The 25396-nt window shown below is 49.1% G+C and overlaps 1 protein-coding gene across 6 annotated transcripts in view; it reads right to left on the reverse strand.

Annotated features, from left to right (window-relative positions):
- The window catches only part of NTRK3 (neurotrophic receptor tyrosine kinase 3), a 357528-nt gene that overhangs the window by 245207 nt on the left and 86925 nt on the right, over positions 1 to 25396 (reverse strand). For all 6 annotated transcript variants that reach the window (XM_077124142.1, XM_077124141.1, XM_077124144.1 and 3 more), the window contains exon 4: positions 5000 to 5068. In XM_077124142.1, the coding sequence (XP_076980257.1) occupies positions 5000 to 5068 (69 nt within the window). The remainder of the gene's footprint in view (positions 1 to 4999; positions 5069 to 25396) is intronic.

The raw sequence follows: 25396 nt of genomic DNA on the forward strand, positions 1-25396 counted from the left end.
CTGCCCTCTACAGCTATGAGAGAATACATTTCTGTTGTTTTAAGCCACCACATTTGTGGTAATTTGTTACGGAGGCCATGGGAATCTAATACAGCAAGTAACTTAATTCTCCAAGGCTGTTTTAACATCCGTAAAATGGGGATAATTGTGTTTAACCTTCCTTCTTCACAAAGTCATTATGAAGATTGGCAATGATGTACGTTAACATGCGTTGTGAATTAAAAAGGGCTATAAAGAGGTGAGAAATTATTACTATTGCAAGCATTAATCATATTGTTTAGTGGCCTCTCTAAGAGGCTTGGAAAGTAGTCATGGGCAAGACTGGCAGAAGAAAAGTACCAGCCCAAACCCATCCCCAATACTGAATTAATATTTTACCAAGTCGATTAGATTTGCAAATTATGTCAGAGATACTTCTCACTTTGCATTAAGGAAAAGAACTTTTCCCATCTATTTTAATCACAGCTGCTTTGTGTGTGCAGGGTATTAGAGAAGCCTGTTCAAGATACACTAACGATCCTTGGGGTATTTCTGGAGGTTTCTGTGCTGTGGGTTTTATACTTTCTGGTGCCTCTTGCCATTGCCTATATTGTATCATGTTATTCTGAATCCAAGCTACTTTCCTTTCTAATTCATTCTTTACCTCTGAGAAAACCTCTTCAATTCTTGCTCTCATTTCTGGATGGGCAATTCCAGTCTTCTTTATAAGGAAAAAGATACTTTCTTGCCATAACCAGGGATGTCCTGCTCAATTCCAAGTCAAATTCTTCAAATCTATGCCATGGAAACAGTGCCAGCTACTCCAAACTAAGCCTTGACAGATATTTCCAATTTGTTCAGAAAGACAAACATAACCTGGCCTGGCAGGAGGCAGGGGTTTAGCCAAAACCATCCCCCTCATCTCACAGATGTCCATGAGTTAAGGTAAATGAAGGATCTGGTCTATAGCAAGTTCTCTGTGATGATAATTTTTTTGGTCCTGTGACTCCATTCGGGGAGCCGCCATCTTGAAATTGGCTCCTAGAAGGAGACACTAAGCATGGAGGGCATGAGGCCAAGTTGTATAAGGGAAAACGGATGGTCTTTGGCAGCAGCAGAACTGGATAGTGGTGTTGCTAACAATAACAAAACTAATTCCCCAAATTGCCATTTACTAGCCATGTGATCTTGGACTAGCTTACCTTGGCAAAGCCTCAAATCCCTCATTTATAAAACTGGTTATAGTAACAACTCCCAGGTGAGGACTGTTTCATCTGAAGATAAAATGAAATTATGGATGTGGAAGGGGGTTACACAGGACCAATACACGTCTCTTCCTTCTCCCTCTCTACTACTAGAAAAGTTTCCCACACTCAGCCCTTCCAATGGGAAGTCTCAACACCATCAGCATCAGTTCTTTTTTAAATGTTTTTATTGTAAAATATAACATACACACAAAGAGAAGAAAGAAAAAGCAGTAATTTTCAAAGTACACTTCAACAAGTAGTTACAAAACAGATTTCAGAGTTTGTCATGGGTTACCATTCCATTGTTGCAGATTTTTCCTTCTAGTTGCTCCAAAACACTGGAGGCTAGAAGAAATATCAGCAGTCATACTGGTCTGTTAAATCCTATTTTCTGTGATAATTTTCTCAGTTATAACTTCTCCTTCTCCTTTGATCCTTCACCCAATCTATAGGGATCTTTAGGCAATACCCATTCTGACTTTTCCATGTTGAGGAGGGGTGTTGACACTAAACAGTAAGGATATAATTAATCGATACTCTTGGAGAGGCTGGTTCCTCTGGGTTTAAGGATTTATCTGGCTCAGGAACACTCTGGAAATTAAAGATTCCAGGAAAGCAAATTTAAGGCATGAAACTTTCATAGAGTCTCAGTTCGAGCCCTAGGTTCTTAAAAGCTAACAGGAGTGATGTTGGTTGGGGTTTAGCAACCATGGCAATTAGCACTATCTAACTGATGCTTACATAAGAGCAGCCTACAGAATGGCCTCTGGACTCTATTTGATCTCTCTTAACCACAGATGCCTTATTTTATTATTACACCTCTTTACCCCTTTTGGTAAAGAAGGCATTGTCAATCCCGTGGTGCCAGGGTCAGACTCACAGCATCAGTTCTTATATTAAGGATCCTCTGATAGAGGAAGGGGCTGGTTGGGGTTTTATCAGCAATCCTCCAGGATGGAATGAAATACACTCAGAAATTGTTGAATACTCTAATTTTCCCTCCATGGGACCATCACCCCAGTTTCTCCAAGGTCACCTGAAGCCTCACATTTTGGCTTTGTGACCTTCTGGCTGTTTCAACATGCTGAGCTATCTCCCTCCGATCTCTCTTCTCAGGAACCAGAATCTGTCCTTGTTGGCAATACCCGACCCCACCCCACTCCCCAGCCCACAGGCTCCATTGGGCAGACTCTGGAAGTCTAGATGGCTCATGACAGATGGTGCCATGTGGACTAGTCAGGAAGTCAGACAAGAAAATACTACCCCTCTTCCATTTGCCAAGAACTGGGATTGTTTGGATTTTAATCATAGCCACAGCTAAGAGCCAACACGCAGCCCCTCCAGCCAAAAGATAAATTTTCCACACTTAACATTCAATTCTTCCAAACAAAATAGGCCCTACCAGGGAAGTGGCTCCTTAGAGAAGGGCTATTTTATTTTCTCATATAGTTTTTTCTTATTTAACAACATGAGAGAAATAAAGTGCTCCATGGATATGGTGGTGCTCTCACACTGACTTATACGTGAGGGAATATCTTTGCTCCTGCATAAGTCACATCCAGGTCACCAGGGTATTGATCCCAGCAAAGATGGAAGCAGAATCTCATGAGCCTCTGGGAGAAATATGACATTTCTTTAAATACGAATCTACTGAACAACTGTTTCTAAAACTCCACAAGACAGGTCACCAGGGATACACACCACTGATATTGCATCTAGATTTTTTTTAGGAGCACTGAACTTTTTCTCAATAATTCAGCCAACTGCAGACTCTAGACGTCCCCTAGAAAGACACTTTCTCCGGCCTCCCAAAGATGAAGAGGCAGGTGTCCCAGGAGAACTAGATGCAAGGCTCCCAAGAAGACTCTACGTGACTCCTTTCTGGCAAAACCCATGATCGGTACCAGGGCAACTTAAGAATGAACTGTGATTACGCACTTTGTGCAGTAATGGAAGGAGTAGATTCTTGCATTGCAAACAGGTTGAAAAGCCTGGGAGATAAGTGAGCCTAGTGGTCAAGGGCTTGAATCCATACTCTTACCATTTATTTAATGGAAGAACTTAAACAAGATACTCAACTTCGCTAAGCACTTCAATGTTCTCAAACGTAAAGTGATAGTAGTAATTCCTACCGTTAGAACGGTTATAATAATTTAATTGAATTAAATAATGCATACAATTTCACAGAGTGCATGGCACAGAACCTGGTGGAAATAAGGTCTCAAACATAAGTATTAGTCGTCAGCATGGCAGTCATGTTCATTTCCTTCTAAAGTCTCTTCCATTCACAAGCACGGGACTGAATACAACACATCAAGTTTAACAGCCTGACGTTCAGGCTGTCTGTCTGGTAACCTGTAATATAGTCTATTTTTTTTCAATGTTTTAGAGACAAATAAGTATGTATTTACCTTATCCCAAGTTCAGGTAGGAGTTTTGAGTGATGAGCATCTGGATTTCACCATATGTGACTAAAGGCATTGATCACTACGCTTGTTCCACCCACACCAGAGCAGTAGATTGGTGGGGGGTGGGGGGGGGGGGCAAAATTCTGAGAAAGGAAAGCAGCCTACCATAGGATGGTCCTGAGCAATCCAACTCTTAAAGAGATGTCCTGGTACTCCCTAAGCATGGAACGGCCTTTTGAAGCATTGTATGGGCACTTAGGCTCTCTCTTTCCAGAGGAAAGTAGGGTGTCCAATGTCATCGTGGGGTGATAGGGATGCTGGGTGCAAACATTCCCCTTCCTGACCAGATGGATCAGGAAAGGTAAGGTCCTGACTCCTCCGTGAACTCAGGTCTTGCCAGGTGGAGAGAGAACAAGTTGAAAGACAAACAGGATGGGCATGAGCCCAAGGTCACTGCCTCTCATTAACGAAAGTGGAGCAATCCACATTCAGCGAATTTGGATCTGAGTCATCAAGTAAAAGGGAACACATGAGTAGGATCTCTGGCATCCTGACTCCCTAACTTCATCCATGCCTCAATTCCTTTTCAATTTATTCCTTGACTTATTCCCTTGCCATAACATGCTGTCCTTCATGCACAATGATGACCCCAACGACTCACACATCAACACCAGTTATTTTTTTTCCAGCAGTGGTCATGAATTTTCACTCATCCATCCAACATTTGTTTGCACAAAAGGGCTGGCTGGGTTAGAGGGTACATTGATCAACCTTGGAATGCAGCAAGGCAAACCAGCACACACACCGATGGAATCAATATATAGCCCTGGCCTCTGGGATGCCTATACTCAAACCAAATAAGCTGAGAGACATCAGGAGTGGTGAAAAGAACATTGGAAGTCAAAAGGCTTGCATTCAAGACCTAACTCTGCCAATCAATGAGATCTTGGCTGAATTCTCAGCCATAAAATGTAAACAGCGATAATAGCTACCTTCCATAACACTTGTGATGATAATACTAAGGTCATGTAAGTGAAAGCACACTTGATAATCTGTAAAGTCATGTATTAGAGATGTTATTTACCATATAATATAAATGTTATTATGAATATTAATATTGTCATTATTGATAGCTTATGCATCACAAAACTAGGTCCTGCTGAAAGATGAGATTCCTGTCTTCTGAAATGTATTGTTCCCAGAAAAAAAGATGAGAAACCGAGTGATGGGATGGATCTACATATCTCTTCCTGAACGTGGTACACTTTGAGTCATCTGTCCCACCCTCCCATGGTGGCTCCATCTCTTGAGCTTCCTCCCCACCCACCACTCCAGGACAGGGACCATCTTCAAAACTGAACTTACAGTTCCCGAAGGCTCAGCGTCTGGAAGAGCTGCCAGGACAGTGTGGTGAGCCGGTTACTCGAAAGGTTTCTGCAAGATTAGCACATCATGGGGGAAGAATTAAAGAACAGATCTGACATAAATAATGCTCTCCATATAAACCTGGTGATTTCAATGGAATCTAGCTTTGTTGTTCTTTTGCTTTACTCTGCTAAAGATACAGCTGCTAAAAGCTGAGGCCACAGATCAGGTTTGGAGAGGATGCTGAAGCTTTCTGAAAGGTGAGGTTTCACAAATCAAAGAAAGTAAAATCCTGTTTTTAAACAAGCGTCTGAGTTTGCATTATCCATCCCCACAATAAAAGTTCAGGAAGCCCTTCAGAAGCCACTCCCCTGGAGAAGACAGGGAGCTCCTAGGGTGGAGGAGCCAACCCTCATTCGTGACATCCAAACAGGTCAAAACCTCCCGCAGCTTCCAGTGAAAGGGCGGCCCACGGCGGTTCAGCAGGCAGAGTTCTTGCCTGCCCTGCCAGAGACCCGGGTTCGATTCCCGGTGCCTGTCCATGCAGAAAAAAAGAAAAAGAAAACTTCCTGCAGGTCACCTACCATCCCCTCTAGCCAATCCCTCCCGCACAAAACGTGCCCATTTGTTCACACTTCTGTTCTCCTCCTAATGGTTCTTTAATTGTTCTCATTAGAGTGTGCAGGGGAAAGGAGCAGCCATTAGTCTTCCGCAGAAAAGAAGAAACTCGCTCTTTGTAAAGCTCAACAAACAACTTTTGATGTGATAAGGGCCCCCAAAGGCAGCAGCCGGACACTGCCGGGACATAGCGGCACCCCAGGGAGCAGGTGGCAGTGCTGAATTCGTCCCCGTGTAACCTCTATCCCCACACCCCCAAGCTTGCGCACATTTGTGCCTGTTAAACACATAGGCATTCAGTGCAAACTCAGACTCTTGCTTATGCTCACACACATATGCTTACATGCGCATCTCTACTTAGATGGCGCCGATGGCAAATATTTGGTGAGAGCCACGGGTAGGCTACACGGAGGCATGAGGGGGGGAACCATACAGAAAGGTTCCTCTGGACCATCTATTCAAGTCACAGGTGGATAAATAAGAGAACTGCAGTTTGTGACATGGAGAAGGCAGGGTATAAAAAAACGGAGAGAGGCACAGGCTGCCCAGAGCAGTGCCTTCTGCGCAGCAGCACCTGAGCTGAGACAAGAGGAGCCAGAGGAGCCAGCTGAGCCCCAGGGAAGGAGGGGGGCCAGGGGGGCAGAAAGGAGGCCAGCAGGGGAAGAACTAGGGGGACACCGGCTTGAGAACGGGGAGAGAGGGCGATGCACCACGCCCGCCTAGCTGGCCACAGCAAGGAGCTTGGATTTTATTTTAACGCATGATGGGAAGGCATTGGGTGGCTTTCCATAGAGGCGTGACATAATCTAATTACTATTTTAAAAAATATAGGAGACCAAGATGGGAAGCTAGGGGGTCAGTTAGGAGGGTGCTGCAGGAGCCAAGGGCAAGGGAAGGGGTAGAGAGAAATAAGCAGACAGATTCAAGAGGGAGTAGGCAGAACTTCCTATTGGATTGGATCTGGGAGAGGAGGGAAAGAGACTTGAGCAGCTGCGTGAAGACGTCATTTCCCGAGAGGAAGAGCCGAGAAAAGGATCACCTTAGAGAAAGCGGGATCCAGAAGGCGCCCTCGCCTCTGCAAACGTCAAGTTCCATATGTCAGCTGCGTACTCAAAGGGACTACTCCAATAGTCGCTGGGCACATGGGTCAGAGCTCAGGGGAGATGATATAGGGAGAGGGGGTCCCAGCCTGTAACTGGAACAGAAACTCTAAGACCAGAACAGCCCCAGGGAACGGGCCTCCGCGTCTCCTTTGCTGCAGCCCGGCCTTTGGTGATTGGCCTGAACTGGCTGGACACTGAGACAGCGCCTGACCGCCCCGGGGACACAGCCCCACTCTGAGAGCTCAGGACCCCGGAGGAGAAGGGACGGCAGCCCCCAAGTTTGCTGAGCCCAGCAGAGCTGCTCTGCTTTCTTCCCTGGAGTCTGGATTTTATTTTAAAGAGTGAAGGGAAAGCACTGGATGGTTTTAAGCAGGGAAGTGACAAAATCGGCACTGTCTCCTTTCCGAGTTCATAACCCACACAGTAATCTCTGGACGGGTCCCCAGGCTCCCACACCCTCACCCTGACGCCTCCCTGCACGGCTGCAGGGCTCTGCTGGGACAGCACAGGCTCCTGAAAAGCCTAGAAACGTCAATCCATCCAGCAGGCGCCGCACCACAAAACTTCCACCAACCACATGTCTGACTCCCCCCACCTCCCAGAACTCCCCCACGGGACGGAAGGAAGGGGGTGACGGGAAGAACTTGAGGGCGCACCGGGGAAGACGCCCTGCCCAGGGACCAGTGCCTGTCGGAAGAGGGGGTGGGGGACCAGACACCGCCCCCCAAGCCAGGACCTACACAAGGCATGAACCTGGCACTCGGAACTTGGAGTCAAAAGCTACGGGTTTAGGGACCATTCTCTGAGTCCACGTTGGCTCTCACTTTCATGATGTTTTAATAAAGGCGAGCATCTGATTCATCCAGGCAGAGGGTTTCCATTCGTTGGTTCTCCTGGTTTACTGTCTATGCACAATAGCAACCACAGTGACGAGACCCAGGCAAGCCCCAAATGCCCAAACGCACTAGGGAGTCGCTGCTGAGCTTTGGGGAGACTTCCAGCACCCGTCTTTGGCTCCCTAGGCAACTCCAGTGGTTCTGAATCCCGTGGGGAGTCAGCAACCAGAACCCCCCGACTTGCTGAGCCTGGGGAAGTGCAGCCCCAGAAAGATTCAAAAGCAGCTGCCAGGAATGAGGTAAGAGGACAGAGGTACCCAGGAGAAGTGGGTGCCCGTGCCCATCCTTGAGCAAGCAGCAGGCCAGGGGCATGCCAGCAGTTCTTGGGGAGCAGGAGGCTGAGAACAGGCTGCCAGCAATATCCTTCCACAAAGGTCATGTTTTGCTACATTAGGCAGAAATGTCAAGAGAAAATTGGATTCTGAAAGAAAGAAAATAACAGGCATTCCAGGCAAATAAAGAATAAGAAATAGCATTATCTCCTTATTACACGTTGGGGAGGGAAGGGGCCCGTGACCCCTGGGTAAGGGGCGGGGGGTTCAAGAGTATCTGGGCTTCGTCTCCTCCCCTTCCATACCCCCTCACCAAGCCCCGCCTGGAAGGGAACAGGCCAGGGCCAGCCAGGGCCAGCCACGGACTTCACACCTCCCCGCAGCCCTCTTCTCCAGCTGCCCTGCAGGGTACACACCACCTTTTCCTCCTGCATGGGCATCAGGGCTGCCCTGCCCCCACCTCCCCACCAGCTGCTCTCTGCCTCCCTGCACCACCCCCATCAACAGCTGCCATTCATCCAGGGCTTAACTAAGGCCCAGGCACCGTGTGAGTCACCTTGGCATTCACACCAAACAAGGCAGGCATGACTTCTTATCTCCATGCTCCAATAGGGAAACTGGGGCTCTGAGAGCTGACTGTCCAAACTCAAGCAGCTCCAGGTGGCTTCAACAAAAAGACTCGGGCAACACGGGACATACCCAGAAATATTTGTGCCCAAAGCACACCTGTGTACACTCCCAGGTGCTCGCATATGCAACCCAGTGTGTGTGCCCCTAGACAGGGACCTCACATTGCACGAGCCCAAGGAGGAGTGCTGTGCACACATTATGGTTGCACACAGCAGCCCTGCAAGAAGCACGCAACAGAGCCTCCATCCCAGAGACAATGGCGCATGTGTGAAAGACAAGCAACGAGGCCACCGATGCTCAGCACGAGACAAGTAGAGCACATCCTGCTGTCACGGGTATCTGTAAATGCTTAGGGTGCAGGGTAGTGGGGAAGCTGAGGCACAGGGCTTCGCATGGCTTCCCACCTAGTAAGAACTCACAGCCCCTGATTTTCCTTCCAGACGGCATCTCTCCCGTAGTCACCTGTCATCAGTTACCGATGAGCTGTGACTCTGCTCATCAGACAACAGCTTAATTAAGAATCACCCTGCCTCTGAGCCCCCTGCAGCTTCCTCCCTAGCAGGTCCATTATTACCGCCTATGACTTCTTCTTGGGTCAATGGCCAGTATCCAAGGAACCCGACCAGCGGGATTAATTTGGCAAGATTTTAATAGATGGTGCATCAGACACTTTTTCAAAATCAGGCTCCATGACATTCCCCCCTCTTTCCGTCACCTGAGACTCCCAGACAAAGCCCTTAATTTTGTCCTGCTCGCCAGCTCTCGCCAGCCTGGACTCTGGGGTCTAGAGCAAATGAATGATGGTGACACAGCCACGGGCGTTCATGGAGCCAGACACACACATGGCCGGGTTCTGGGGCCTGAGGAGCCCTTAGGTGCTGAGGGGGATCCTTCTGTACTCGCCCCAGGGTGAACGGAGATCCTCCCAGAACTACTGATGTCACCAGTGAAAAACCTCAGGCCCTGACCCTCCCTACAGCAGAGAGGGAGCCCCGTGATGGGGGGAGATGTCACCCTCTACCCATGACCTCCTGAGGACAGAGCATGAGGCTCGCTCAAGATGGGCCAAGAAGAACCAACCAGATGAGTTCTTCTCTTGCCCCTGCAGATACTGAGGATTGAGAAGGAGACAGCCCGAAGCTTTCCTGAAGATGGAAGACTCCACAGCTTTCCTGGACTCAAAGTGAGGCTGCCCTCGTGAGGAACCTGTGTCTCTAGGCAGAGGCAGTGCCAGCGGGCAGGTGTATCTTAGGATTTGAATGTGTAAGGGATTGTTGGGGGCAGGTGTCCTGCCATCCCGCTGCTGCTAAATCAGACTGCCCCACGTGCCCACTGCACAGCCGGCCCTCTCCACCTGCTCACATCAACACCAGAGCGGCTTTGTAGCTCTGCTGCTCTCTGCTCCCCGCTGCTCACTCTGTCTCTGCATCTCCTTAGCCCGTCTCTCTTTTGTCCTGTCCCCCATTCGTAGCCCCTCATTTGCCCTGAAGTCCTGATAGCCAGGTTGGCTGCCTAGTTTTGGTCCTTGAAAGTCTTTCAGTCATGCTTCTCGGTCATTCCTGTGCTCTGTCTCTCCTGGTCATGCTGGGTAACCAGTCTCCCCGTCAGGTTCCAGCCCCTAAGGTCCGGCCCGGTGTCTGTCCAGTGGACCCACTCCCGTCGCTGCCCCAGCCCCCTCCCGCAGAAGGCTGGAGAACGAGAAAGCAGAGGACCAGGGGTAAGCCCAGCTTGCTTCCCGAAGTCACTGCCTTTCCCTGGAGGTTTCATTCTCCTGCACAAGAGGCACGGTTGTGAGTGCCTCTGGGCTTGGTGCACCGCTGTGGCTAGTGAGGAAGACACCAAACGTCCTGCAGGCCGCAGGGGCAGCGGCGGGCTGGGCATTCACCATGAGGCCAGCCTTCCTCCCCTGCTCTCCAAAGGCGGCACCTCCACTGTGAGAGGCGCAGCGCCTCCTTTCTGAAGACCCAGCCCCCGGCAACCCGCCTATCCTCACCTACTTTTCCCCATAAAAGCAACAGCTGCTTGGCCCTCTTGGAGAAAGCCAGCTCTTCCCTCGCCGAGCATGGCCAGGATTCTTTGGAAATTGCTGAAGAATCTGGAGGAAAGGTCAAGATAGGAGAATTCCCGGAGGCAGCACCAAAGCCCACACAGAGTTTGCCGAGAGGCTGGTGCTAACAGCCTTGCACCTCCGTCACGGGGCAGGGCGCCGACAGCCCGGTGGTCCTGAGCCTGGGTGTCCCCTGCCCGGTCCGTCCCACACCAATGGCTCTGGATGGAAGAGAGCAGCCATGCAAGCGGCGGCGGCCAACCTCCTTGGGCTGAGCTGGTGGGAAGGAAGGAAGCTTCCTGCCATCCTGCCTCCACGGAGGGCCCGCCAGCCAGTCCCCCAGTCGGCGGGTGTGGCAAGGAGGCAGATGCAGCTGCCCAATGTCCCCCTTGAAGACCAGGAATTATTTTTCTACAGCAGTGACATGTTTGCCTTTCCTTCAATTAAATCGCTATAAAGGCGGGGAGGGGGGCTAAAGCCATTTGAGTCATTTTTATTCAGCTAAATTACAGTAGATGGCTCATTTAATGAACTTCAGTGAAGCCAAAATGCTTTCTCTAATCAAATCTCAAGTGACGGGGCGAGTGCCTTGGCGTTAGATCAGGAGACTGGAGACAGCTTCTCTCCAAGGCCTGCGCTGGGCTAAGCCCAGGTTTCCCAGACTGGATCCCTGGGAGCATGAGGTCTGCAGTACATTAACAGGCAATACAAGAGGAAAATCACATTGCCTAAAAAATGCTGTACTGAACAAAATGAAGCAGACAATGATTGCAAAATTTCTGAAACCCTTGCTAAGCGAAGGGTCTGGCCGTCTGAGTCTCTCCATCTTCCTGGGCCACAGAACCTTCTCCGTGGATTGTCTACAGCCACATAACATAGTCAGAGAAATCAGTCATCATCTAGATGAGGAGTCAGCAAGCCACAGCCAGCGGGCCGCCAGTCTGTTGTTGTAAATGCAGCTTGTTGGAACTCAGCCACACCCTTGCATTTAGTTGTTATCTTTGTGACAGGCAGGACAATGTCCAAAAACGAGGCCCACATACCAGTCCCCAAAATCTAAGAATATGTTCCCTTCCATGGCAGAAGGGACTTTGCAGCTGTGATTAAAAGCCCGGACCTTGTGATGGGGAGACGATCGGGATGATGTGAAGGCCCCAGGGTAAAACACATAGGTCTTTGGCAGCAGAAGAGGGAGACGGGAGAGAGTCAGAGAGGGCTGTGACCACGGAAGACAAGCAGAGGGGGAAGCCATGCGGCTGCGCTCAGATGGAGGGAGGGGCCCACAAGCCAAGGAATGCAAGTGGCCTCTCGAAGCTGGAGAAGGGAAGGCAGCCCTGCCGACACCTCAATGCCAGCCCAGTGAGACCTGGGCTGGACTTCGGACCTATAGAAGTAAGACAGTAAGTCTGTGTTGTTCCAAGCCATGAAGTTTGTGGTACTTTGTTAAGGCAGCAACAGGAATCGAATATAGGCCACTTTCACGTTACAACAGCAGAGACCAGAAGTCCAAGGAATAATGGCAATCTGATACCCAGCAGTGTGTGGCTTCCAGCCCACCCCACCACCCTGTGCCCACCTATCCTGGAATGAGTTTCTGCCCGCATGGCATCAGGACCTCTCCAGGGCCATGAGCTCACACAACCACACGTGGCCAAGTCAGACGCTCCCAGAGGTGTCAAGGGGAAGAAGCCCCCCCACACACACACACTCACACTCACACACACACTCGCACACATACACAGAGACATGACCATACACACACACACACACACTCACCCTCATGTGCATACACAAACCACACACGCATTTGCATACACACACACACACACAATACACACATTAATTCACATGCTCTGTCACACACACCCAAGGTGCAGGTGTCTCCTTGGCCCTTCCTTGCCTCTAAAAGGATTCCTGCATAGTTTGCATTTTGATGCAGATCAGCTTTCCTCAGCAGACTCCTTCAGAGTCCTCCCCTGGGGAGCCTGAAGGACGAGCCCTGGCCCTTGCTGCGGACCCACTCCCAGGACCTCCCGTGCTGCCTGGACCTCCCGTGCTGCCTGGACCTCCCACGTCCTGGCCGGGGCAGGGCAGCCTCAGCAGGAAGGGCAGGGGCTGGTCATGAGCCCCACACCTGGAGGGGGCAGCCCTCCCCACTCCATCGACACGTACATGTCAGGGCTGAGGGGCAGGGCAGAGCTTCTCAGCTGGCCAGGGCAGTAGACACTACCGGGTCCACCGCCCTGGTTTACACCTGGGGGAGCTGAGACCCCTGACCCCCAGCCTGTGGAGGGGATGCTCCATGTCCCAGATGAGCCAGGACTGGAACCAAGACCTGGGCCCAGCACCCGGGGTTCTGACTGCAGGACAGGAAAACGAGCATCCGAGAGGTGGAGTGATTTTTCCCAAGATCACCCAGCTGGATGGCTGCAAAAGCTGGGCAGTGACCCCATCTCCTGACCTCCACCCTGAGCCTCCCCTCTCAGGGCATCGGGCCCTGGGAGTCCCAGCAGGGTGGGCCAGGCCATGGTCTCGGGCATTGCACAGATCTGGGTGCCAGCCCCAGCTCTGCCGCTGCCACACCCTGTGGCCCTGGGAAGTAATTTACCCTCTCAGAGCCTCAATGTGCTCATCTGTAAAGTGGGCCTGATAATAAAGGAGTTGTCCCCGTGGGTTGTGGTGAGGATCAAAGGGGGTCTGGTCTGGACAGCATGTGGCACAAGGCTGCCTCCTACCAGCCCGCGGTAATCACAAGTTGTCCTTTCCCTTGCACAGCGGCTCTTCTGCCCAGCGCCACTCCCCACCACAGCCACAGCTGCTCCAAGCCCATTAAAACAGATGCCAGGCAGGGCCTGAACGGCTGAGCAGCAGGAGGATGTCAAAGGCCAGGTAAAGACCCCTCACTGCAAGCGTGATACAATCCAGCAAAATTCCAGGTGGGAGAAACAGGACAGAAACCCACTTTAAAGAGGCAACAGGCAGCATTACTTCCCTGTGCCCTACCGGTCACCTGTGCCTTTGCCACTTGGGCTGAGCCCAAAGGTCCCACGTGCAGGGCAGACTCAGCCCTTAGGGTCCCAGAAACAGTAGGATACGGCCCTGCACCTGGGTATTCGCCACCCCTGAGAAACAGCCTGAAAATCCGCAGGGATTCTCCCCACCATCCGAGTCACACCAGACCTGAGCATTATGGAGATAATTCTGGGGGATTTTGCTCCCTGGGAGTTTCTTTTTAGACAACTTAACCAAAAGCTCATTGCTCTGAAGGTGCCAGAGCCACGGTTGGGGGAGTCTCTGAGTTGGGGGCAGTCTCTGCTGCCCCCCAAGACACCCCACCCTGGGAGCTGAGCAGCCTGGGCCTGGCGAGTGGGGCCCACCTGTCCCCCACCCACCCCCAGAGACATCTCAGGGTGTGACCGTGACATGGGGAGGTGACCGGGCACCACATTCATTTTTCACTCATGAACTGTCATGACAAAAGGAAAACAAAAGTGCAGGCACCACCTAAGGGAGCATCAACTCTGAAGATACTGATTGAGAGCAAAGCAGGGGCCGCAGAGGGAGGAGGGGACCTGGGTTTCCAGCTACAGCCACAGCAGCCCTGGCCTAGGAAGAACCTCCCGCCTGAGGGAACCCTCAGGGCTGTGAAAACCCAGAGCCCCAGGGAAGGAGCGAGCAGAGAGGCAGGGCTCCAAGCTGCTCTTCGAAAATAGAGGGAGCGTATTAAATACCTGCCCTGCAAAAGGGTCGGCGCCTGTCCTCTCCCTGAGATTGACTCTAAGAATTAAAGGAAAAGCTATGGCTCTCTTAAAAGCAATAAAATGGTGAGCAGAAATCTGCTTTGGGCATTTTATAAAGAAATCTGATTAAGCAGTATCTGACCCGTCCTACCAGGTAAATGACTGAAGGGAACACAGGCCAGGTATGGATTTGGAGAGCATTGCTCAAATTTTGGAGCATCTTAGAATTGCCTGGAGGGCTTGTAAAAATGCAGATCCCCAGGCTCCACCTACTCAAGTTCCTGACTCAGTAGGTCTAGCAGAGAATTTGCACTTCTGAGCAGTTCCCAGGTGATGTTATTTTACTGATCTAGCACAATCTTGCTTACCTAATTAGGTGACTTGAGTCCCAATCAAATCCTCCTATCCTGAGAAGGTAGATGATCACACACACATGAAAAAGTACAACAGCCCTGTGTGCAGGTGTAAAGAGTCACCTGGTGCAGAACCAATGGCTCCCAGGAACAAATGCCATTGTCAGTAGCTGGAAAGAGGAGTTGCAATTGGGCCTGACACATGGTGGAGGTGCCACTGGGTGGCTAGAGAAGGGCCATCCCAGGGCTGGGGAGAAAACGAGCAAGCTAGGAGCCTGTTGGCCAACGTGTCTCATGAATCTGCAGGATGAATCTGTTTGTTCTTCCAAAAAGAGCGCCATATGCTCGGCGGGATTCCTCTGAGCATGGGGCCTGAGTTTACCTCCCGGAGACCCTTTAGGGAAACCCTGGGGGCTCCCTGCAGGAAGGAGGCCTTTTGGAGCTCAGGCTTGCTGGTATCCAGAGGTAGAAGGAGGGTTAGAAACCAGTTGGCCTCTGTCTCTTTCCCCTAGCCGAGCCTAGAGGGACATGTGAGTACCACCAGTGCTAGGTCCTTCTGGTCCCCTAGAGTTGGCCAGGAGGCTCAGTCGTGAAGGTCACGTGAGGAACAAGGTAACAAATTCACTTTTAGGATGGAAAGAAGGAGCATCGGACATAGCAGGGGAGACCGGCCAAGCTTGGTGACGGAGAACCTCATTATGTCCTTCGCTTTCTACTCGGGGTGGCCAGTGGTTCCCAAAGTGTGGTCCTCAGATGGGCTGCAGCAGCACCACTGGGGGCTTGCTAGGAATGCAAATGCTTAGAGCCCCCCCAGACCCAGTACAGCAGAACCTCTGGGGGTAGGCCCAGCCCTTTGCTTACATGCAGGTGTATCAAGCCCCAGGTGATACTGACGTGGCTCAGGTGTGAGGAGGGATGGAGAGCATGGGCTTGGGAGCCAGAAGGACTTGGGTGAGGTCCTCCCGAATTGACCCTGGGAAAGTTAGTCAACCTCTCCAGGTTGGGAATTGCAGCCCTGCAGCGGCTGCAAAATCCGTGCTCTCCACCACCTGCCACGTCGCTGGGGTCCTGTGTCCTGTATTTCCAAGGGTGCCCGTTATCGCCCTCCCTGCCACCACCACGAGGACAGGATCCTGCTCTCTTCTTGAGCAGGATATGGAAAGCCATCTCTGTCCCCACGTCTAGGAGAAGCAGAAGTCCTAGTCTCTGAAAGGGGAAATGGAGTCACATCTTCCGCTGGGTCTCCTGGACTAAGTGAAACCATGAGTAGAAGCCATAAAGGATGGAAATCAGCTGGCACCGAGGGCCCATGTGGGCGGTGTGGTGTGCGGTCAACCAGGCATGACCTACCTCGCCCCGTCTGGCCGCTAGAGTCAAGCTTGTTAGCCCAAGGTGGGAGCTTCCCAGAGCCTGGCCCCAGGAGAGGTCGGAAGGAGAGCTAAGTCTGAACAAGGATGCCAAGCTGCCCGGGAGGCCAGGAGAGGTGGGCCTTCTAGTGTGATTGCATCATGCTGCAGTCTGGGCAGTCAGGTAGCGCCCCCTCATCCATAAACATCCTGCTCTGCACAAGCTGCTGAGGAGTTTCTCCTGCACACAACAGGTTTTTAAGACAACAGGTTTTAAAGGCACCACGTAAAATGAATGTACAATAAAGAAAGACTGAAAAAGTCCAGATTCATGTCAAATGCTTGTTCCTCTGATAAAGCAGCAGTCCCTGGGACTAAGGACCCTATGTAAGTCCCCTTTCCCAGATACTCCTAAGCACCAACCCCAAAAGGCTTACAGAAGGACTCATTATTGTTTGGCCACTTTTTAGCCATATATTCTCGGATGGCTCACTCCACTGTGCTTCTCTCCTCCGAAACTGGGGCATAAAATCTCTACCTTATCAGGTGGTGAGAATCAAATCAAATAAAACATATTGGACATGCCCAACATGGTGTCCATCAAAGGCACTCAATGGAAATGGAAGCTCTTATTATTAGGGACACACGGAGAAAAGAAAGCTGATGAGATAGCACCTCTGAAGCTAACTGTGCACAAGGGGAAGTCTGCACAGGAGGGGATGGAGGAGGGCAGTTTCCAAATCCTTGGAGGAAAACAGATGCATGGAAGGAACTATCTCTGCAGGAGCAACAAAACAAGAAAGCTCGCACCAGACAACGCACTCAGCAGACGCTGCTAAATGGTTTCCAATTAATTAACTGATTACATGATAGAACAGAAGGGGATTCGAAAGAGTGCTGTTGACCTTTAAGAATAATTAATATCATCAGGATAGCAAACTCATCCAAGGAAAATAATGAGGAACATTTTAATATCGCATTCAAAATCTCTGGATGGGAAGGCAGATGGGCCTTATCTAAGCAGCATCCCAGCTCCCTCCTTCTCCTCTGGCTTCCTGTCTGCCTTTCCCAGCATCCCACTACCTCCCACTCAGACTCTTCCTCCCTATCTGAAGATTCCCATCACTGTGGCCACTCTGTTTGTCTGGAAACAACAGTAGAAAAAGGAGGGCAGGGAGAAGGAATGCTGAAAGGGCTACACCAAGCCTCCCCTACATAGTCCACTTGTACGTGGAAGCCTCTCACAGCATCTAGAAAGGATGCACCCCATATCTGGTTACGTGCCCCTCCTCCTGACTCCCATCTCAAATCGTAGTTCCCCCAAAACAGTGTGATGCGTTAGATATTATATGATCTATGAAGTCAAGGACACTTATCTGTCTTAATCACAATTCTGTCCTCAGCATCCAGGAATGTGTGTCGAGTTCATCTGGAATAACACCTCTGCCTTGGACAACTGTCCTTGACTCTGTGGTCCCTCATGGGATGCCTGGCAAATTCCTAGTCATTCTCCTCGACTGCCCTGAAATAGCCCACCTCTGAGAAACCTTCCCCATTCCCACTCACAGGCTCTCAGAGCATCTGTCCATCACTTTAGTATAGCCATGATCATAGTGACAAAAAATGTAACTGTCAACAGTCCTTTGTCCTGGTAGATAGTGGGCACCCCAAGAGTAAGCATGGGGTTTTTTCAGTCTTTTTGTTCCCTCATGCTTAGAAAAATACCTGGTACATAGTAGACAGCTTGGTAAATATTTGTTGAATGAGCCCAAGGATAAATTAAAGTAATTTGGCTAAAAGGAAGCAAAACTCCTAAAACCTTCACTCTTCCTTAGTTAGCTCCAAGAATAAAAGTTTACTTCACTCAATAAGCACTGGTGACAGGTGACCACACATTCTGGTGTGTCCAGAACAGTCCCAGTTCACATCTGTTGTCCCAGAATCCCATGTGGTTAGTTCCCCTTTTCTCAAAAGTGCCCAGTTGGGACAATAAATTATGTGATCGCTCCATTTACCAAATTCCTACTAGGTACCATGCACTGTTCCAGGTGCTAGTTCACGGCAACAAACAAAAGAAATGAGCAAATTCTCTAGGCAAAATAAGTGTTGGGATCATTCCAGCTTTCTTGTATTGAAAGGCAATCTTCACCCACTCAATCATCATTCAACAAGTACTAATTTGGCATTTATTCCATGTTGAGCAATGCCCAGGACTGGGTGCCTGGGGTGAAAAAGACATGGTCCTTCATAGAAATCCATCTACTTACTATGTTTAAAAAGAATCCAGGCAAAAGACTACAATGGGTTGAATAGCGTCCCAAAAAAGGCACAACCATGCCTTAACCACTAGAACTATATTTGGTTAAGGGTTATTACAGATGTATTATGTTCAGAATCTTTAGATGAGAGCATTCTGGATTACCCAGTGGACTCTAAAACCAATGGCTGATGTCCTCATAGATAGAGAGAGAAGAGGACAAGATCCAGTCACAAAGGAGAAGGCCACATGGAAGCAGAGGCAGAGGTTAAGGGATGCTGCCACGAGCCAAGGAAGCACCGGAGCCATAGAAGCTGGAAAAGTCAAGGACAGATTCTCCCCCAAGAGCCTCCAGAAATAATTGAGCGCTGCCAACACCTTGATTTCAAACTTCGGGAATAAATTCCTGTTTCAGTTTCATTTTTTTGTAAATAGGATTCCTGTTGTTTTAAACCACACAGCTTATGATAAGGGGTTACAGAAACTAATACAGGGTACCTGGTGGACAATCTTTGCTGGAAGCTCAGAATACGAACCTGGCCCATGGTCTTGGGCTCTTGCTCACCCCCAGGGTGGCGGGATGCAGAAAGGCTGGCCACAGCCCCCATATCCATATATGTCAGCCGGCCTAGGACAGGTGCCCTTGCTCTAAATGCCTTGGGTTACTTCTAATCCTTAAAAATGGCAGGTCAGGGCATATGTGCAAGCAAGAGCAGAGCCTCAGATACAAGACATCCTGGAGAAAAATACCTAGAATGAGTTGACTCCAAGGAGACCCAACCCACCCCTGATCCCCCTCCTCACTCACCAGGATCTCACATCTTTACAAAGAACTCTTCCATCCCAGCTTATTCTCAACTACTGCAGAGGTTAGGGTCTGACACGTGTCCTCATTTTCAAGAGCCCATGTGGCTCTGCCTCCACTAAACTTCTCCATGTCATCATACTTTCTCTCTTCCTTGGTTTCCGAAGTGCTGGCCATCCTCAACTTCCTTACATGCCAGTTAGCCATCAGGCCCTCTCTCTCGTCTGAGGGCTTGGGAAAGCCATCCACCCACTCCCATTTCCATCTCACTTCCAGTGTCAGCTGAAAACCTCTCCTGTCTCGTTTTAATCACATTTCCCCTGCTCTCTCTCTGCTATTGGCCTCATGACTCAGGGCTTTAATTTATTCACCAAACAATGTCATTATACCACTGCTTTCTGGAATTCAAACCATGCACTGTCTGTTGGCCTCCATTGCCCAATTCTGAAAAATATCTGGGAAAAAGCAGTGTTCACTGCTGTTCCCATGGCCTCTCTCCTGCTGACACCTGTCTGAGACCATGGAGACATGGTGTAAGAAAGAGAGGAGACAGGAGCTCTTATCTCACATTGAATACTTGAAACCCAGAACCAACCCCCACCTCCCTCAGCCCCATGCAGGTTCTCAAGGAGCTGTTTCTTTCTCCCAGGCTATCTGAGAATTGAATATTAACTGGGAATGGAAAGCATTTCCCTACGTACACAGGGCACTTTGAATTGAGATTTGGAGAAATGAGAGGGAAACAGAAGAGTAAATGCGCCCCTGGATACCTGGGCTCGGCAAAAGGCTGGCACTCCCAGGAACAACATCAACAGAAGGATTTGTGAATCGTATTTCTGCTCACGGATCTTTTCACAAAGAAGAAGTAATAGTTCATACCTTAACCATAATCACTGGGAAATAAATGCATGAGGGTAAATTTCACTAAACGTCTTGAATTTCATGAATCTTACACTGAACAAGGTGACAAACTCAGCTAATTCTTCCTTATACAGTAGTACTATGGCTGACCCCAACTTAATTTAAAGCCTCGAGCTTTGAATACAAGTGCAAACAATTAATTAACTTGCTAATCATTTTCCCAGCTATGGGGATTGTCCAGAGTCATTAACAATAATCATGTGCATAAACTAAAGAAAATTGGGATACAGAAATAATTTTCTGAGAAATAGAAATGATGGGTAGCATTTACTGAGTGCTTGTTAGGAGCTAATTACTATATGCTTTAAAGACATTAGTCCATCGAATATTACTAACAACCGTTTATGGTCATTATTATTATGATTTGTTCTCATTCAAGATTGAGAATCCATAGCTTAGAGGTTAGGTAGCTAGTTCAAGGTCACAAAGCTGTTAATTTTAAACTAGGGCCTGAATCCATTGTATCTGATTCCAAAGTCAATGTCATGTGTGTGTGTTTGAGTGTGTGTGGTATTTTATGTGCACAATCACACACATGGAAGCCATATGTGGTCCTGATTTCCACTTGGGGACTCTGTTTACATCATCCAGGTGGAAGCCTTCCGAGAATGAAGATGGTACATCGCCATAAAGGACAAATCCACAAGCACTAAAACTCAGCCACCTCTGCTATGCTTCTCCCACTGTCTGCCCGCCTAACCCCACCCACCTCTTCCCATATTCCAGTGAGAAAGCAAATGACAAATCCACTTGCTCAGGATTTCAATAGAAATAGAACAGGCTTGTAATAGAAGGATGGAGCAATTCTGGGGGTGTTGCTCTAGGAGAAAGATCTCAGCCCCAGGCCCTTGGGTATCCCAGGGCCCCTAGCTAGCTCCCTACTTCACGGCAACCAAAGGTACAAATCACAATTCTCCTCCCCTCTAGTTTGGGCCTGTTTTTCCCACATCCCCACCTCCATTGACGTGTGGTTCCCATCAGGCTAGTAGACGAAGTGCAGACACCTGCCCGCCACACACGCCCGGCTCTGTGGTACTTGCTTGGGAACACAAGTCAGGCACCAACAGTTGTTGTGATGCCAGAGGGGAGAAGGGGACACCAGGAGCTAGGCACCTCTCTCAAGGGAGCTGGCCACAGCTTACCCAGGAGGAAAGGGAGAGCAAACTGGGAGCTGGCCATGGTGCTGAATCCCCAGGGAAGGGGACATGGTGACTGAGAGTTGGGTAAGCAAAGATAATGGCAGTATTCAGAAAACAAAGTAAGAGAGAGGGAGGGAGGGAGGGAGGAAAAGAAAAGGAGGTTCCCTATCTCACATCATACACAAAAATAAACTCAAAATGGATCAAAGAGGGGTGCAAAGGTAGTTCAGTATTAGAATTTTCTCCTGCCATGCAGGAGACCTAGGTTTGATTCCTGGCCCATGCACTTCCCAAACAAGCAAACAAGAAAACAAAACAAACAAAAATTCAGCAAATGGTGCTGCAGAAAGGGGATACTCACACGGAAAAAGAATGAAATGTGACCCCTGCCGTGCAGAACACATAAAAAATGGATCAAAGACCTTAAGATAAGAGCTAGAACATTTAAACTCCTTGAAGATGACCTTTTTTTAGGCAATGGTTTCTTAAACTTTTCACCCAAAGCAAAAGCAACAATAGAAAAAATAAATAAATGGGACCTCATCAAAATTTAAAACTTTTGTTATTCAAAGGACTTTACTGTGAAAGTAAAACAACAACCTACACAATGGGAGAAAATATTTAGAAACCACATCTAATAAAGGTTTAGCACCCAGAGTACCTGAAGAAATCCTTCAACTTAACAACAGAAAGACAAATGAGGTGTGCACAGGTAGTTCAGTGTTAGAGTTCTTGCTTGCCGTGTAGGAGATCCAGATTCAATTCCTGGCCCATGCACTCCAAAAAAAATTTTTTTTCGACAAATGGTGCTGTGATAACAGGCTATTCACCAACACAGCATATTAAGAAAAAAAGAGACAAATGACCCAATTTAAAAATGGACAAAAGACTTGAATGGACATCTCTGCAAAGAAGATACACAAATGTCCAGAAAGCCCATGAAAAGATGCTCAACATCATTAGCCATCAGGAAATGCAAATCAAAGCCACAATGAGATACCATTTCACACCGATCAGAATGGCTGCTATTAAAAATGGAAAGTGATAAAGGGGAGAGGATGCAGAGAAATAGGGATACTCCTTCATTGCTGGTGGCAATGTAAAATGGTACAGCTGCTGTGGAAGACAGTTTGGCAGCTCCTCAAAAGGCTAAGTTGAAAACTACTATATAACCCGGTATTCCCACTTCTAAGTATATACTCAAAAGAACTGAAAGCAGGGACTCAAACAGGTATTTGCACATTGATGTTCAGAGCAGCATTATTCGCAATTGCCAAATGGTAGAAGCAACCCAAGTGAACATCTATCAGTGAATGAATAAACACAACGTGGTATTCAGCTGTAAAAAGGAATGAAGTCCTGACACATGCGACAACATGGATGAACCCAGGGGTCCAGATACCAGGCAGGTTTCCTCCCAGTTATCAGGAATGGTTATTGGGATGCTCTTAACAGGCCCCTGAGTATTGTCACTGACCTCCCCCACTTTATGTCCTTCTGGAGGGCCCCAGGCAGATACATTCATTCATTTCACAGGTGTTCAGGGAGTCCTAATAGTTGCCTGGCATATTTTAGGTACATCGGTGGAAGTGTGAGTCCAGAACAAGGAAAATAAAAGACTCGGTAAAATTCTGGTGTAATCTAGAGATACAGAAAAGATCTAAAGTTTATAGGGAACCAGCTATGTGCCAAGACTCCAAATGCATTATCTCATCCAAGTCCCAAGATGACCCTACATGGGAGATATTTCTATCGCCACAGGAAGAGTCCATCAACAAAGAGATTAGATTACTTAGCCAAGGTCTCACAGCCTGTCATTGGTCCAGCTGGGAATGGACCATAGCCCTGACTCCAATAATAGTGTCCTCAAGCAATAGTATGCCACATCTGTGATTAACCAAAACAAACAAAACAGGGGGTGGGAGAGATGGAGCAAGAAAATCTTAGCATAGCCCAACGCCCAAGCAATCACTTAATAAATGCTGCTTTGATGATCTCTGAAGAGTCCAGCATGGGCTCACAGCTCTGCCTGCTCACAGCCAGAGAGGTTTTCCAAGATTGCTGAGGTCTAGGAAGATGTCTGCACTGACAAGGGAGACATAGGGGAACAGGAGAAAATGGATGGGAGGTGAAGAGAGAGCCATGGGATCGGGGCGGGGGGAGGCAGTTATTAATATTCTAAATGGAGTAATGACTGCTTCAGCTTTATTTAAGAACATGCCTGCTTGTATAACTACAAGGGCTTAATATGTTTTCTTTTCTGCACAATAAATAAGGAGCACACGGTTGCTCTTCGCAAACACCACACTTCCTGGCATTGGCTGAGGCTCCTGAGCTGCAGATGGACAGCTGGTGTGAGAGGGGAGCCCCATTGCTGCCTGGAAGGGCTGAGCTGCCTACCCTGCTGTGGCCATGCTGGGCTTGCCAGATGCGTGGAGAGGCAAGAGGGCCAAGGTGCCCTTTCCCCCTTGGAGGCAGACACTGGGCGAGGAGTGGAGGTGGGGGAGGTCACTCCCCCTAATTTTCCTGTGCTGCTGGCTGGATTTGGTCCTGTGGGGCATGGACAGCATGTGGAACAGGTCCCAGAAAAGGCTGCCCAGTCTCCCAAAGGCAGAAGCCTACTTTCAACCTGTCCCCTGGCCGTGGCCAATTCCTGGATGCACGCGTGGAACTTCCTCCCTAACCAGTGAGAAGAGGAAACAAGTGGATACAACCAGCCATCTATCCAATTATCCATGCGTTTGCTTGCTGATCACAACCATGTACCCTAGGTCTGCAGTGGGCTTGCCAAGCTCTGGGTGTTGTGTGGTAAAGGAGGGGTGCCGTGCCTTTTCAGGGAGATTTCAGCCAAGTAAGAAAGACAGGCATTGCTCAAATGATCACACAACTAAATACCTACAATTACAACTAATAAAATCTAATGTGTAAAAATCAAAGGCACTGATTGAGATAAGTGCAATGGAAGAGAAGATCAGGGAGCTAAAGACAGAGATAGGGGAATAGCATCAGCTTGGGAGGGCCACATAAGACTTTCAACTTATACTTGGGCTGAAATTTGGCAACACCAACTGATCAAAGGAAGGCTGGATAAAAGCCTTCCTGCCCAAGGACCAGCATAGGCAATAGCCCTGAGTGAGAAGTAGCAAACGTAGGAGGTACAGGGGGAAGTGCAGTGTTGTCGCTGGAACAGAGAACCTGAGATGAGGTGTAGTGGAACATGTGAGTGGAGAGTCTGAGGGTAGACCTGCCCCCAGACCATGCTGTCCCTCCCAGCCCCCTGCACGGCTGCACATCCCCTTGTAGACAGCATCAAGGAGCATGGCTCTCATCCTTAAAACTTCAGAGGCTTACTTTGGAGAGACATAATCAGATTAAATTCTTCAAAACTCTCAATGTCAGCTGCATGGAAAATAAATGTGGGATGGGGTGGAGAGTGACAGCTCCAAGGAGACCTCTTAGGATGCTGTGGCCCTCAGGACCCTGGCATGTAAGAGAGGCTGGGGCCATCAGGGAGGAAGTACCAAGACCTCCTTCTAGAAGGAGGCACTGAGGCATCAGACACCTGTCACCTGGGAGCAAAGGGCACACCAAGAAGGGTTGTGTTCTTCTGCAGCCTCGACCCGCCTTCTGCACCAGCCGCCCTAACGTGCGTAGCACCTCAGAGCTTTGCTGCCTTAGTAGAGGGGTCTCGGGGCATAAGAATAACCTGGGAGGCAGGGGAGCTGCAAAAAAGTTCTACGCCTTTTGTGCTCTCAACCTTGAAGGCAAAGGGCATAAAGACAGTGAGAGTCCCACTGTCAATGTGATTCCAGTTTCAGTGGGGGGAGCCTGTGGCTCTACACACCAATGAAACTTCTTTCACCTCCAGGTCCCTGGGCAGACACCTCATGCTTCCCTCTGCCTAGAACAGCTTTCACTGAGCCCCCACATAGTTTCCCCCACCAGGCTTTTTCAGCCGCCTAATTCCCACCAGGTTCCCACCCATCTTCAAGTCTCAGGGTGTCTGACTTCACCCCAAGAAGCCTGCTTGAACTGCAATCCTCTCCTTCCCCAAAGATGCATTAACTGCCTTTCCTAATTGCTCTCAGGGAACCCTTAGAACTCATCACACTGTGTGGTAGTAACTGTTACTATAACTCTCTCCCTTCCCTACCCCAAGATGACCTCATTCAAGCTGAAGACTTCAGCTTATTCCTCCTTTGTATCTTCGCCTGGGACAAAGCAGTCTCTCAGTAAATGTTCCTGGAGAGAATTAGTGAATTCATGTCTC

This window comes from Tamandua tetradactyla, chromosome 12, assembly GCF_023851605.1.
Source record: "Tamandua tetradactyla isolate mTamTet1 chromosome 12, mTamTet1.pri, whole genome shotgun sequence".
Classification (NCBI taxonomy): Eukaryota; Metazoa; Chordata; class Mammalia; order Pilosa; family Myrmecophagidae; genus Tamandua; species Tamandua tetradactyla.